At 49.5% G+C, this 16,366-nt stretch overlaps 1 protein-coding gene across 1 annotated transcript in view; it reads left to right on the top strand.

The window, feature by feature from the left end:
• The window catches only part of GABBR2 (gamma-aminobutyric acid type B receptor subunit 2), a 365,224-nt gene that overhangs the window by 338,314 nt on the left and 10,544 nt on the right, over window positions 1-16,366 (top strand). Inside the window, exon 14 of the mRNA XM_065878972.1 lies at window positions 15,053-15,163. Coding sequence (XP_065735044.1) covers window positions 15,053-15,163 — 111 coding nt within the window. The remainder of the gene's footprint in view (window positions 1-15,052; window positions 15,164-16,366) is intronic.

Genomic DNA, 16,366 nt, shown 5'->3' with positions numbered 1-16,366 from the left:
CGGGTGACTTTCCTGCGATTTGAGGAGCTGTTGAAGCTCTCTGAACGTGGGATTAGCTTTGTGTGGAAGATCACTCTGGAGGAGGAGCTGGGGGGGAGGGCAAAGGGCACAGGACAGGTAAGGAGGTCCTGGGAGGCGGCCCAGGGTCCAGTCTGACCTGGGTGGATGTGGGGCAGCTCTCTGAGCTAGCAAACCCGGGGGGGAACGGAAGGTCTAAGTGAGAAAGTGATGCGTTCAGACTGGGAAAGGTTAAGTAGGAGGGGCCGGGGCCCCGATCAGCAGGCAGAGGGCGTGAGTGCAGGGAGCTGAGAGGGCACAGCGGAGGAGGGCAAAGACCCAAAGAACCAGGAGAGGACAGGGCCTGGAAGTGAGAGTCAGGTGGCATCGGGGAGCAGAGGACTAAACAGGGCCCTGTGCCCGTGGCTCTAGGAGGTCTCAGAGCCCACGGGGAGCACTGCAGTGGTTTGGAGGTGAGTGGTGGGAGGTAGAGAACGTAGACGGGGTACAGGCACCCTCTTCAGAGAACTCCACTGAAGGGCCAGAGAAAGGGGCCAAATGGCTTGAGAAGCAGAAAGCAGTACAGAGCTTTGGACCAGGCTGGGGCAGGGCCGGGGGTGGGGGGAGGTGGGGTAACTCGCAGCAGAGGAGCGATCAGGAAGTGCTGGGGGGCTTCTGCCCTCATCATTTATCAGTCAGTGCAAAGGACAAACCGAGTGACTGTTGCCTCATTAAGCTCTCTTGTTTTTGTTTGTTCTCAGGGCTTAGTTTATGGCATCTCAGTCTTAACTGTACCGTGTTGGAATCTGAGGAACACAGGTTTCCCTTCTCTTCTGTTCTCGTCTGTCTGCTCTCCTTTCATTGTTCTACTCACCCCTGCCCCCCATCCCCCACCCCTGGCCGAGGCCCAGACACCCAGCTATGGGGGGTCAGGTAGGTCCCAGGACCACAAGAAGAAAGCGCGGTTCTGCTCTCAGGGTAGAGGCCGTGCAGGCACAAGTGGCTCTCACGCGCACCCTGGGAAACGTGGTCGGCCCCGCCAGGCGGAGCATGAGGGCTCCAGGCCTCCTGGTCCTGCCGAGCGCAGGTGCAAGCCAGACCCCAGGCAGCTGAGCCAGGGTGTGTGCTTCCCGTCTGGGGTTGCCACCGCAGAGTCACCAGATGTTGGCACTCAGAGGGAAGGGGCTTGCCTGCCCATGGTTGGCCCACAGACCTTTCTACTCAGTAACGCTGCTTCTACAAAAATCAGGTGATCACAGGAATAGTTAACCCACATTTCTACATATTCCAGTGTTGGCTGGGCCCTTGTGGGCCTTGAGATTCGGGAAGAACTGCCTCAACCCCCAAGGTGGGGAGGTCTGAGGACATCGCGAGCCTGCTAGAGATTTAGGTACAGTCCAGCTCCTGGTTCACAGATGCAGTCTCTCTTCTACCCACAGCACCTCAGGGCAAGTCTCAGGCCCTTTGCCAGGTTCACCAGCGTTTCCCTCTCACCCATCAAACATGTCCTGAATTTTAGGAGAACTTCCTAAAGGTGCAGAAGTCTGCGGGGAAGGAACATGTGGCCCAGCCAGCTTCCCTCCTCCTTACTCCCCTCTCAGAAGCAACCAAATCTGTCTTGGCTCCCAGGGTGGATTTGGCCTCCTCTGAACAGTTGGTGCCCATGGCACTCACCTTCCCAGAGCTGGCACTTTGCACAAAACTCGCGGCTCCCCCGAGGGAAATTCTCGTCAGCTGCTAAGACAGCAGTGATTTCTCCAACACTGAAGTACAGCTGTCCTCACCCACATCAACTGCTTTCAATCACCTCTCTCTCTCAAATTCTTTTACCAACTGAAGAACAGTTGTCACACTGACTTCAGAAACATCCTTAGAATTAAAACGCCTTCCAAGCATTCGCTTGACTCTGGAACAAGGACTGGAGCTGTGCTCGCCAGGCGGCCCAGATGAGGGAGGGTGGCAGACACGCCCGGCTCACGAGCAGTGACGCACACAGACAGGCCCTGTGCTGCCGAGTGTCTCATTTCCAAAAGAAGCCAGAAATCTGGGTGTTCATGTGGAATCACCTGAGGTTTAACTACTACCTGTGAAGTCTAAAAACGTTAAACACCGTATAGGTGAAGTAACACACCTTTGGGCCTGCACACTACCCGAGGGGCACGAGTTTCTCTCTGCTCTAGAGCCGAGGGAAGACTCCCCACCCTGGTGCCCAGCCGTTCCCTGGTGACTGTCTGTTGAGGAGTGCGGAGCCGCCTCCCTGTCCCCAGTCACCGGGCCATCGTTTCATTGGGGAAGTGCCTGTTTGGGCCCTGGTCGTCTGTCATTGCCCAGCGCGGGTCAGGCTCGCTGAGCAGTGCATGATGCCCCGGCCTCGTGCCAGGCAGGCGCTGCAGACCACACAGCTGACGCCTGGGAGGCAGCAGTGCCGTCACCCATTCACAGTGTGCCTTGTGGAAGCGCCCCCGTGAGCAAGCACCTCCTGGCTTCGGGTTCAGCGGCAGATACCCAGGAGCTCTTCCTGTTCCAGTCTTGCCCCCAGAAGCCTCAGACATAGGCCCACAGAGAGCAGGGGCACCCCTGAAGGCCCACCTCCACGGGGAGGGGAACAGAGCCAAGCCACAGAAGCTGAGATGCCCCCACCTGCTTTGCAGGAAAGAGGTCTGGCTTGGCTTTGCCTCTGACTTGCTGTGTCGCCTTAAGCAAATCTCTTGTCCTCTCTGAGCCTCAGTTTCCTCACCTGTAACATGGGTATAAAATTCCTGGCTTCTACGGTCAAAATCAAAGAGAGACCCTCATATGAATGCATTTATGAGCTGCAAAGGGCTAGAAATGTTAGGGCCTATTACTGCATTTGTCAGCCCTTAACTTCCCCAAAACAGTCGTCACCCCAGCTATGACCCTTACACAGCCACAGAATTTCCTGCCAGATTCCAAGGTCAAACCCAGGATGTCTCTCCGAACAGGACCAGGCAGGGGTGCTGGCCCACTGGCGCCCTAACGCTGAGCCCGGCTCCTTGCCTTCCTCAGCCAGGTCCCAGCCACCTCCCCTACCTCACCTCTCCTCCGCCAAGCGGGACGCCGTGAGGGGTGTGGCCAGTGTGGACAGGGTGGGCGGCTCTGGGCCCCATGCCTGCTGTTCTAGAAGCTGCCCCAGTACACCTGAGCAAGGGTGCATAGTACCAGCAGATTGAATAAGTCCAAAAGCCAGAGGCTGGCTCTCAGGCCAGCTCCAGGGGGCTGACTTGGCCACGTCTGGCACCTGGGAAGGGTAAGTCCCGATAAAGGTTGGCTGGCTCCCCCTGTGACAACCCGCAGCATGGTCCAGCGCACAGGGCCTGGGACCAAGGTCAGGACACCTGCGTCTGTGTCTCTAATCAGTCACCCATTTGCTGTGAGTCCTTTTCTGGGCCTCAGTTTCTCTGTCTGTAAAAAGAGGAACTGGACTAGAGCATAATCCCCTTAGTGTTTAGAAGCGGGGAGCCAGGGGAGAGGGATTTTGGCTGACACGGTGACTAGAGGGCATTCCTGGCATTTAGTGCCCAGGCGCCATGGGTTCTGAGTGCCCTGCACTGAACAGGACAGTCCCTCATAACAGAGAATCACACGCCCTCCAAAGAAAAAAGCTGCCAGAAGTTCCCCCGTAGAGAAACCCTTGTGGGTGATCTCACAGGTCCCTTCCCGATTTGGGGTTCTGAAAAAAATTCACCCAAACTCGTAATCAAACAGTCTAACAAGAAAATCTTACCCTGAAGTGACAGCTTAGAGCTTGGCTGCCTGGAGATGTGGAGCTGCTGCTGTGGAGATAAGCAGCCAGCCCAGAGGGATCCGGAAGGTCCTCCCAGCTCCAGGGCTCTGTGACTCCCTGCGCTGGGAGATAACGATGATGGTTCACATATAAGGAGTGGGCCTTCCAGCCTCAGGAGCCTGCTAAACTCACTAGTCACCTCTTCTGATCATCTTGCCAAACCTGGGAGGTTGCAGGTGAGGAAATCTTGGCTCGGAAAGGCTTAGAGATGTGTTCAAAGTCACACAGCCGGCAAGTGATGGACTTGGGATCTGAACCCAGGGGCCTTTCTCTCCCTGCCAGGTTTCCTTGATGGGACCACCCCCCATCTTCCCCCCAAAAAGAGGCAGTGTTGACTCACATGCCTTTCCAGGAAAAGAGAAGCATCTCAGTACTTTGAAATGCAGCCCAGAAAGGTCAGACATCCTCCCTCCTCTCCGTACCACACACACTCAAACCCACATTTATATACACACTTATACTCACCCCCAGTAGAAAAATCTACCAATTCTACCAGATATTTCAAAAATCAGCTTTGAAATTTAAAAAAAACAGAGGCAGAAAGCCAGCTTCTGGGAGCTGGTCAGAAGGTGGAAGACACCCCCTCCTTCAAAGAAGCACTAGCCAGGTGGTGCTTGGGAACCTGAGCTACCCACAGCAGTGGCAGCCTAAGAGGTCCGAGGGACCAGAGCCAAGAACCCCATGATCACAGGGGAAGCTCGTGGCACCCTTCATGCCCACCACCGGACTCCTCACCCTCCCCACTCAGGGTCTGAACACACAGACACGCTGTGTCAAGTCTGTCCTTGTGCTTAGCTGTCACTCTGTGTCAGAGGCATGCAAATGACAGAAGGAGTCTACATTCTTTTTTATTTATTGAAGTATAGTCGATTTACAATATTGTGTTAATTACTGCTCTACAGCAAAGTGAGTCAGTTATACATATATATACATTCTTTTTTTAATATCCTTTTCCATTATGGTTTATCATAGGATATTGAATATAGTTCTCTGTGCTATACAGTAGAACCTTGTAGTTTATCCATCCTATACATAAAAGCTCACATCTGCTGACCCCAACCTCCCACTCCATCCCTCCCCCACCCCCTAGGCAACCACCAGTCTGTTCTCTATGTCTGAGTCTGTTTTTGTTTTATAGATAGGTTCATTTCTGCCATATTGTAGATTCTACCTCTAAGCAATATCATACGGTATCTGTCTTTCTCTTTCTGACTGACTTCATTTGGTATGATGATCTCTAGTTGCATCCATGTTACTGCAAATGGCATTATTTCATTCTTTTTTATAGCTGAGTAGTATTCCATTGTATATACGTACCACATCTTCTTTACCATTCATCTGTTGGTGGACATTTAGGTTGTTTCCATGTTTTGGCTACTTGAATAGTGCTGCTATGAACATAGGGATGCATGTTTCTTTTTGAATTATAGTTTTATCCAGGTATATATATATGCCCAGGAGTGGGATTGCTGAATCATATAGTAATTCTATTTTTAGTTTTCTGAGGAACCTCCATACTGTTTTCCACAGTGGCTGCACCAACTTACATTCCCACCAACAGTGTAGGAGGGTTCCCTTTTCAAGGAGTCTGCATTCTTAACCAGAGATCTGCTGAGGACCAAATGTCACCCTATTGCTTAAGATCCTTTAAGGCCTTGCTGTCCAAAGGGCAGTCCGTGGACCAGCAGCATCAAGCATCCCCTAGGAGCTGCTTAGAAATACAGCATCCGGGGGCCCACCCAGACCTACTGACCCATCTGCATTTTAACAAGCCCCCCAGGTGGTTTGTGTGCAGATTATGGAGTGAGGAGCAGCGCTGGCCCCCTCACTTATTGCTCTCCAGCCACACTGGCCTCCTTTTGGTTCCTAAAATATGCCGAAGTCTTTGCCATTTCAGGTCCTGCCTGGTTGCTGTTCCCTCTCCTAGGAATGCTCTCCCCCGAGGTTTTCACATGGCTCGTCTTCCCACCGTTCAGGTCCCAGATTAATGTCGCCACTTCAGAAGAGCCTTCCCAGACTACCTGGTCTGAAGTAGGTCCTCTGGCTAGTAGCCCTCAGAGTGCCTTGTTGTTCTCTTTAGGAACACTTATCACCCCCTCTACTCGTAGCTGTGCCATATGGTTTGTCAACCTCCTGTGCCCTCCACTGGAATGCACGCTCCAGGAAGACAAGCATCCTATGGGTCTTATACACCTGGACCCCAGCATCAAGCACAGTGCACGGCACACAGCAGGCACATGAGAAATACTGATCAAGTCGATTCTGAATGACTGAATGCAGGACAAATACAGTCGTGAAAAGTAAGACAAATATAGTCATCCCACAGTTATTCAGGCTTACATTAACTATACTGTAAATTAACTCATAGGCTCATTTGCAGATGGGAAACTGAAGTCAACAAAAGGGCGAGGACTTGCCCAAGGTCACCCAGTAAGTCTATAACAGGACACAGCCCTTTGACCTTTCAGGCCTCAATGTTTCAAGCCATGCCCAGACCCTTGCTGGTCCATTTGTGCAGCCTGACAAAGCCGGATGTTTGTAGGGGCCACTGACCTACACCGTGAATAGTTGCATCATGCGGAGGGACTCTCGGGCCAGCTGCTCCCCTTTCGCTGCACAGATGGGGGAGGCTTTCCCGGGCAGCGTCTGCCTGCCTCCCGCTGAGCAGCAGCTAGACCAGGAGTCAGGTGTGAGTACTTGCAGCCTCCGGCCATTGCAGACAGCTTGATTTCATGCAGCACCAAAGCATAGCCTTTGCAGAGCTCTGGGGGGCTTCAGGGAGGCCTCTATTGACTGTTTAGCAATTAAGTCATTCCTCCCATGAGCAGCACCTCACAATTCACAGAGCAGGTATTATACCCACTGTCTCCTTGGAATATGAAGCAGGGCAGTTGGGGGATGCATGTGGTGAGGAAGGAATGAACATTGGTTTGGGAATCAAACGAATCTCAGCTCTGACACTAGCTGGAGATTTAGGGCAAGTTACTTAACTTCTCTGTGCCTTAGTTTCCTCATCTGTAAAATGAGGTTAACACCTTGATAGATTCTTTTGTTTCTCTCATTTTTGGCTGCATTGGGTCTTCGTTGCTGCATGCAGGCTTTCTCTAGTTGCGGCAAGCGGGGGCTACTCTTCGTTGCAGTGCACAGGCTTCCCATTGTGGTGGCTTCTCTAGTTGTGAAGCATGGGCTCTAGGTACGCAGGCTTCAGTAGTTGCAACACGTGGGCTCAGTAGTTGTGGCTCTCAGGCTGTAGAGCGCAGGCTCAGTAGTTGTGGCGCATGGGCTTACTTGCTCCGCGGCATGTGGGATCTTCCTGGACCAGGGCTTGAACCCGTGTCACCTGCACTGGCAGGTGGATTCTTAACCACTGTGCCGCCAGGGAAGCCCAACCTTGTTAGATTCTTACGAGGCTTCAACAAGATAACGTGTGTAGAGCTCACAGCTTTGCAACTAGCACATTATTGTCACTCATGACAAGGCAGCTCTTGGTGTTCTTAGGGTGGCTGTTATTTGCTGAGGCCAGCCCATTTCCCCTCTGAGGTCATCTCTCATGGAGCCGTCCTGATCTTACTAGGATGGAAGACCCATGAGGACAGGGCTCTTGTCAGCCCTGGTTATCTGCCTTCCCCATGCCCAGAACAGTACCTGGCAGATGGTAGTGCTTGATAGTTATGGAATGAATGAGTGAATGATTACTTAGGTAATTGCCCAAGTGAGCAACAAATAAGGAAGGAAAATAAAGAAGAGAAAAAAGCAAGCTGAAAGTTCTTGTAAGCCAGTTATCCAGGGCAAGGGAAACATTCTTAGGCCAGTGGAAATGCTGTAGTCCACAACTGCACAGAGAACTGGGCCTAAAATCCTGGCTCAGGCCCTGTCAGATCCCGGCATGGCATCTGCAGGGGTCAGTGCCCTGTGCTCACTGGCGCCGGGCTGTGTGGCCAGCCCACACTAGGAACAGGGGGAGTGCCATGGCCAGGTACAGCCTGGGCCCTCTGGCCCCTCCTTCCCCAGCAGCTCCCCACACCTCCCCCCTACTCTGCTTCACCTGCTGCCCTGAGTGCGGGGCGGGGTGGTGGTCCTCCAAAGTGCCTCATTTAAGGCCAGTGAGTGCCTTCTAGAGTAGCACAGGATGCTGCTGACGGCTTCGACACTTGCAGCCCCACCGAGCCACAGAAGCCGCTCTGTGTCCCCAGCAGAGGGTGATCCACGGCTGCCGGGTGGACCCTCCGCACGGTTGTTTGGTGCCCTCTAGTGGTGCTCTGGTGCACGACAACGACGCCAAGTAAGGGCTCAGGTTTCCTGCCCTTTCCCATTGCCTGGTCAGGCATCTCTCCCCATGGGTGTGACTGCTCAGAGCACTCTGAACTCCAGTCCCAGGCACAATGGATCATACAAGAAAAGCCATGGCTCTTACAGTTTGCTTTGAGATTCAATGCAGGGCTCATTAGACTTTATTCAGACTCCCCATCCCCCAGCCTCATGAGTACATAAACTTCATCACTCATAAAACCACCTGAATCAGTGCCACTCTGTGTCCAGTGTTCACAGCCCTGGGGCTGTGTGAAAGTGACGTTGATGACTGGGAGGTTTTTATGGCTTGTTTCCGGATCGGTGCCTATGTACTGGGAGATGGAGTAGAAGCATCTCTGCTCACCCTTGGGATCATGACTTCTCTGAACTCCGGGCAAGCCCTTGTTTTTTGCTGCCCTTCCACCTCTGCAGGCAAGGCTGTGCTTAAGCCTAACGAGATAAATGGGGTACTGAAAGACCAGATATAAGAATTGGGATTTCAGGATTCAAAGAGGTCAGAGCAGACCAGGATGGAGGTTATGAGGAGGAGAGGGCTACGAATGAGGTAAAAGGTAACCAGGCTGGAATGTCAGCTGCAGAAGCGAGAAGACAGAGCTAGCAGCAGTTCCACGAAAACTACCTGTGGGGTCTTAATCAACCGTAAGGAACATATGAATCACCAATGAAAGGTAGTTATTTAGAAAGGCAAGGAGATCTGAAGCAAGGGTGCTTAGTACCACCTGAAGTGCTGAGCTCAATCTTAGGTTTTCAGATCAATAGTAAACTCGAGAAGTTCAGGAGGACGAGGTCGACTTGTGGGGGGAGGTGATATGTACCTTCACTGCAGATCTTCCCCTCATGAGGAAGAGAGTGCAGACTTAAGGAGAGAATTTGATACCATTCTGAGGAGCCCCGGAGGAAAGACGAGGATCAATGCTGGACGTATAAGAGGAGAAGGTTCTGGTTCAATAAAAGAAAAACTGCAACCATCTCACCGAGAGTGGGAGGGAGGGGACTCTGTCACTGGAGGTATATAAGCCAGGCAATCATTGTTAGCTTCCCATGAACAGAGTTTTCATTACATCGAACAATGGGGTATGACAGAATCAGTCCTCTCTACAAAGAGAATCTAAGAGTTCATCATAAATGACTGCCTTTCATTGTAGAACAATAGACACTATCATCATTAATGGATTTGATGTTCACGCATGGCCGTAATGGGCCTGTGCTACTGCGTTCTGAGGTCTGCTTAGTTGTCAGACATTGGAGAAAACCAAGTTACGCCACTAAGTCACTGTTGACCTTGGGACCAAGTCCTTTCTCAGTCTCCTCAATTACACAATGAAAGGACATCAGGAAACCCCCACCACTCTTAGAATCCAGCTCAGCTCCTGGGTCAGTAGCAGTGGAGGGGAAATCTCTAGCCCTGGCAACTCTGACTATGGTTCCTGGGGATCACCTTTCCCTGGGGTGTCTCTCACAAATACCCACTGCCACCACTGCAGAGGGCCCTGTAGCACTCCAGCCTGTGTGTGTACTCAACGATCATGGAACCAAAGAGGCTAACCTAAGGCTTTCTGTGGCTTGGGACAAAGAAAGGGAAATCAAGCCTGAGCGAGCCTGCAACTGGATGATCTAGTCATAAAATGGCCTGAGCCCTCCGGCTCCACCCCTCCCAGCCCCTTCTGTATCCATATGGGAGCACCATCTTTCCCCAACTCACAGGTACCCAGGCAATGGCATGCCTTGAAGGTCAGGCCTAGTGAGCAGGGTTAAGAGAAATAAGGTTTCCATCCCCCATGTGCTTAAGGCCTGCCTTTCACATCCCTGGATCCCACCAATGTGCCCCTTCTTCCTAGTGACTGACCCTGGGCATGCCTACCCCTTACCCTCAGGAGTGTGACTTTACCCTGGGCCTTAAGAGGCAACATCCAGAACACAGTTCTTTGATGAGATACCCTCAGTGGGATCTGTGCTAAAGACAGATTTGCAAGGACATCTTCACCTTAGTAAATTTGTTGTTGGTAGTGTATGGATGTAGCAATTTTGAAACTATTTTGTGTCTATTATAGAATTGAGAAAATGAGTGAATACCTTGATGTTGTTAGAAACCAGGGATCTCACTGTAAGAGAATAAAGATGCAAATATGGAATGGGGGAGAGCAAGCAAGAACACTGTGGTGTTGGGTTTCTATCTATAGATAGATGATAAAGAGATAGAGTGATGGTAGATCGATGGGTAGATAGATAGGTAAAGGGGCCTAGAAGTAATGATACCCTAGGAACAGTGAGCACATCAGTGCCCAGATTTCGGTTTCTAAATACTATTCTCTGCTACAAAGAACCAGGACTCCTCAGAGAAATGGCTGATTCCAAGACTAGGGCAAGGAAGATACAAGGAGAGCCTGGAACCTCTTGTGCCAAGAGGTAGGAAAGTGCTCAAAAAAATTATGGGAGGGAGGGAGACGCAAGAGGGAAGAAATATGGGAACATTTGTATATGTATAACTGATTCACTTTGTTATAAAGCAGAAACTAACACACCATTGTAAAGCAATTATACTCCAATAAAGATGTAAAAAATAAAATAATTATGGGGACATGCATGTTGAAAAAACACAGGAGACAGCATGAGGGGGTTTCCTACTAGCCAAATCTGGAAAATTTTGAACAAAATGAATAGTAGTAGTAATAGATTATAAGACACTGAATCTAAAAGGATCCCATAAGTCTATACTGATACACATAAATGAGTGGAAGGAAAGATCTTGTTTACAATATATTGCCAAGTATTTAAATGGAATGTTAGTTAGAAAATCACCATTTTGCAGCCACCAAAGTCATATGACTCAGATAGGAATCATCAATGGAAGCTGCAACCCCTGAGTTAATGTTTGTAGGGGAACAGGATACCCACACAGTCTCAAAGTATCTCCCACAGATTATTTATTAATTACAAGAGGGAAATGGTACCTTTGAAGTGGAGAGATCTGGCTGACATCACCTCAACCAGATGATCAAAAACATCACCAATAATGGGACAAAGTGCCATCAAATGCCCCTGATGTGAAACACTGAGGAGGTGAGAACATCACTTACATAGAATTCCTGCCAAGAATACATAACCTGAATTCAGTCATGAAAACACATTCAGACAAACCCAAACTGAAGGACATTCTACAAGATAAATGACCTGAAGTATCAATGACGTAACAGACTGAAGTAGGCTGAGGTCTTTTTTTATTGAAGCGTAGTTGGTGTACCGTGCTGTGCCCATCTCTGCTGTGCTGCAAAGTGACTCGGTTGCACACACACATGCATTTTAAATATTTTTAATTTTTGTATTTTTTATATTTTCCATGGTGGTTTATCCCAGGAGATTGGATATGGTTCCCTGTGCTATACAGTAGGACCTTGTTCTTATCCATTCTAAATGTAATAGTTTGCATCTACCAACCCCAAACTCCTAGTCCATTCCTCTCCCTCCCTCCCTTCCCCTTGGCAACCCCAAGTCTGATCTCTATGTCTGTGTGTCTATTTCTGTTTCATACATAAGTTCATTTGTCATATTTTAGATCCCACATATAAGTGATACCATGTGGTGTTTGTCTTTCCCTTTCTGACTTCCTTCACTTAATAAGATAATCTCTAGTTGCATCCATGTTGCTGCTAATGGCACTATTTCATTCTTTTTTTATGGCTGAGTAGTATTCCATTGTATATATGTACCACATCTTCTTTATCCATTCATCTGTCAATGGACATTTAGGATGTTTCCATGTTTTGCCTATTATAAATAGTGCTGCTATGAACATAGGGGTGCATGTATCTTATAGTTTTGTCCGGGTATATGCCCAGGAGTGGGACTGCTGGATCATATGGTAATTGTATTTTTAGTTTTCTGAGTAACCTCCATACTCTTTTCCACAGTGGCTGCACCAACTGACATTGCCACAAGCAGTGTAGGAGGGTTCCCTTTTCTCCACACCCTCTCCAGCATATGTTACTTGTAGACTTTTTTTTTTTTTTAATCTTTGGCTGCGGTGGGTCTTTGTTGCTGCGCACAGGCTTTCTCTAGTTGCAGTGAGTGGGGGCTACGCTTCATTGCGGTGCGCAGGTTTCTCGTTGCAGTGGCTTCTCGTGTTGCAGAGCACGGGCTCTAGGCGCACGGGCTTAGTTGCTCTGAGGCATGTGGGATCTTCCCAGACCAGGGCTCGAACTCGTGTCCCCTGCATTGGCAGATTCTTAACCACTGCGCCACCAGGGAAGCCCCTAGACATTTTAGTAATGGCCATACTGATCGGTGTGAGGTGGTACCTCACTGTACTTTTGATTTGCATTTCTCTAATAATTAGTGACGTTGAGCATCTTTTCACGTGCCTATTGGCCATCTGTATGTCTTCTTTGGTAAATGTCTGTTTAGGTCTTCTGCCCATTTTTGGATAGGGTTTTTTTTGTTGTTGAGTTGTATGAGCTGTTTGTATATTTTGGAGATTAAGCCCTTGTCGGTCACATCATTTGCAAATACCTTCTCCCAGTCCATAGGTTGTCTTTTTGGTCCCCCCATCCCCACCCAGCAGCATGCAGGATCTTGGTTCTCTGACCAGGGATTGAACCCGCGTCCCCTGCAGTGGAAGCACGGAGTCTTAACCACTGGACCACCACAGAAGTCCCTATCTTTTCGGGGTTTTTTTGTTTGTTGTGTTTTTAAAAATTAATTTTTGGCTGCGTTGGGTCTTCGTTGCTGCGCACAGGCTTTCTCTAGTTGCAGCGAGCAGGGGTACTCTTGTTGCAGCGCGCGGGTCTCTCACTGCAGTGGCTTCTCTTGTTGCACAGCACGGGCTCTAGGCGCGCGGGCTTCAGTAGTTGTGGCTCACCGGCTTTAGAGTGCAGGCTCAGTAGTTGTGGCGCACGGGCTTAGTTGTTCCACGGCATGTGGGATCTTCCCTGACCAGGGCTCAAACCCATGTCCCCTGCATTGGCAGGTGGATTCTTAACCACTGCACCACCAGGGAAATCCCTCTTTTCGTTTTTTTAATGGTTTCCTTTGCTATGCAAAAGCTTTTAAGTTTAATTAGGTCCCATTTGTTTATTTTTATTTCTACTGCTTTGGGAGACTGACCTAAGAAAACACTGGTATGATTTATGTCAGAGAATGTTTTGTCTATGTTCTCTTCTAGGAGGTTTATAGTGTCATGTCTAACGTTTAAATCTTAGGCCATTTTGAGGTTTTTTGTGTGTGCATGGTGTGAGGGTGTGTTCTAACTTTATTGATTTACATGCGGGCTGTCCAACTTTCACAGCACCACTTGCTGAAGAGACTTTTTCCCATTTTATATTCTTGCCTCCTTTGTCAAAGATTAATTGACTGGGGGAGGGTGGGAGGGAGGGAGGGAGGGAGACGCAAGAGGGAAGAGATGTGGGAGCATATGTATATGTATGACTGATTCACTTTGTTATAGAGCAGAGGCTAACACACCACTGTGAAGCAATTATACTCCTGTAAAGATGTAAAAAAATATATATATATAAGATCACTATGTTGTACACCTGAGACTAATATAGTACTGTAAGTAAACTATATATAAAAAAAAGATTAATTGACTGTAGGTGTGTGGGTTTATTTCTGGGCTTGGTGAGGTCTTGAGATTGAAGGAAGAAGGGCTGATTCCAAGGCTGACTACAGACATGCTAAGTAAATGCAACACATGGTCCTGGATTGGGTCCTTAAAGGACATGATTGGGCCAATTAGCAAAATTTAAAAATAGGTAGTGTATTAGATAATATACTGTATCAATGTTAAATTTCCTGAATTTGGTAGGTATATGTGGTTATATAAGAGAATCTCCTGTTCTTAGGAAAAACATGCTAGATATTTAGGGGTGAAGAAGGGCCAGGATGTCTGCAACTTACTCTCAAACAGTTCATTAAAAAAATATACCTACCGGGCTTCCCTGGTGGCGCAGTGGTTGAGAGTCCGCCTGCCGATGCAGGGGATGCGGGTTCGTGCCCCGGTCCGGGAAGATCCCACATGCCGCAGAGCGGCTGGGCCCGTGAGCCACAGCCGCTGAGCCTGCACGTCTGGAGCCTGTGCTCCGCAATGGGAGAGGCCACAACAGTGAGAGACCCACGTACCGCCAAAAAAAAAAAAAATATATATATATATATATACTACAGTATATATTTTTTCACTCCCTTGTTGTCTTTTTCTCCTCTTGCCACCATCTGGCTGATTCTCTCCTGGAGTTTCTCAGTTCAAATTCCTGAGAGAGAGAACGGTGCTTGGGTTGGATCCTCTCCACTACCCCTCTTTGGGCAGAGCACTTTGCACTAGGAAACCTCATATGTCCCTGACAAGCCTCAGATTGGCTACCTAAGGTCAGGTGCCCACCCCTTGTCCAATCAACTCTGGCCCAGAGTGCATCATGTGGTACATAACACAGCTGCCACCACTGCTCCCTCCATGGAGGTGGTGGGCAAGAAGATCTCCTTCCTTATAGGGTTTGGCAGGCCCCGTGCTTGGTCTAGCCAGTAGACACTATCTCCCAACTACCTAATTCCAGAGACACCTGAAGGCCTCCACACCTAACTTTGTGCTTCATTCTCACCCTTACTCTTTTAACAAATGTTATAGAAAGATGCCTGCTCTGGGCCAGGTCTTGTGCTAGGTACTAGGGGCACAGAAGTGACCCAGTCCCTACTCCTGAGCTGACTCAAGCTGGAAATGCATGAAGAACTCAGATAACTGAAGGTCAGAGCTGAATCACGACCAACAAACAGAAGGCAGTCAACAATGGTTGAGGCCTGCATCCCATGGAACACAGAGATGGGGTCCAAAAGGCCTCCTGGATGGTAGCACTGGCTGTGGCTCATGGGAGGGAAAAGGGCTATGAAACAGGGACCTGGCTGCTGGGAGGGTGCCCAGTGCCATCCCTGGGTTTCTGTTTTCTCTTCGCACAGCCGGACCCGGCAGGACGGGACATCTCCATCCGCCCTCTCCTAGAGCACTGTGAGAACACCCACATGACCATCTGGCTTGGCATCGTCTATGCCTATAAGGGGCTTCTCATGGTAGGTGCAGAGCAGGAGGCAGAGTGGGGGAAATGCTTCTCTGCCAGAGCTCTCTCTCCTAAGTGCCTCCATCAACATAAAAATAAACAGAGCCCCCAGGACTAAGCACTGGCTCTTTGCCAGTCTCGGTGCCTGGCACGTGTCATTTCAATCCCACAACCATCACATGAGATAGGTACAAATAATGTCCCCATTTCACTGTGAGTGTGCCTCCCAGCTGCCACTGTCCTGCTCCCTGACAGCAGTCTGTTGGTACCCAGCGCACATTCACATCCTGTGGGAGATGAGTGGAATCATCTCCATTTGGAGATGGGGGAAATCAGGCTCAGACAAGTTAAATGATTTGCCAAAGGCCGCCTGGTAACCTCCAATTTCCAAACCCAATACTCTTTCCACTCCATTCATCTGTTATACAAAGATCACATACCAAGCCCACCTCACACGACTGTGGAATTTCAAAGTTAGGAAGGACTTGAAAGGGCAGTCCCACACGACCTTATTCTGGGTTGACCCTTGAATCTTCTCTTCACATCCTGTGCAAACCAAGCCTGCAACTGCACCCTCCTCAGATCCTTCCACAGTGAAGTGAAGCCGCGATCGGCCTCTGTGGCAGAGAGGAGGCACACAGAGCCCCTGTGAGAGCAGGCATCTGGAGCACCCATCCAGCCCTGACGCACATCGCCAAGGGACCCCAGGCAGGCCATTTGGCCTTGCCTAGCCTCTGCTTCTTCCCCTCCAGGATGTGGAAAGCCACACCCAGCTGTAGGATTGAAGGCACCGCACACGAAGGAACCAGCACAAAGCAAGCTTTCAACAGCGTGGTTTCCATCCTTCACTCAGTATCTGCTTCCTGGGCTTCTGGTTCCTATTTTAATTGGAATTGAAAATAATAATAAATCAGTCTGTGAGATAACACACTTAAAGGAGAGAAAAACAACTATGGTTGTAAAAACTACCAATTACAAAATAATTAGCTTACTCTTATAATGGATATAACAGTTTACAAAATGCTTTCACATCCATCCTCTCATTTCATCTGGACAGAAGCCCTGTGAGATAGTGTAGGCCCTTGGGATGATGTTACACGGTTCATGCAGGTGTTGGATGCCCCAGACTTCAGAGATAAGGCCAGAGGGAAAGGAAGCCTTTGCAGGACAGCCTCCTGGAGGGGCTGGACCACAGCCGAAGCCCCTGCAGCAGTCA

The sequence above is a fragment of the Phocoena phocoena genome, chromosome 6, assembly GCF_963924675.1.
Source record: "Phocoena phocoena chromosome 6, mPhoPho1.1, whole genome shotgun sequence".
NCBI lineage: Eukaryota > Metazoa > Chordata > Mammalia > Artiodactyla > Phocoenidae > Phocoena > Phocoena phocoena.
Note: the sequence above shows the minus strand (reverse complement) of the source record. Positions and strands in the feature narration are given on the sequence as shown.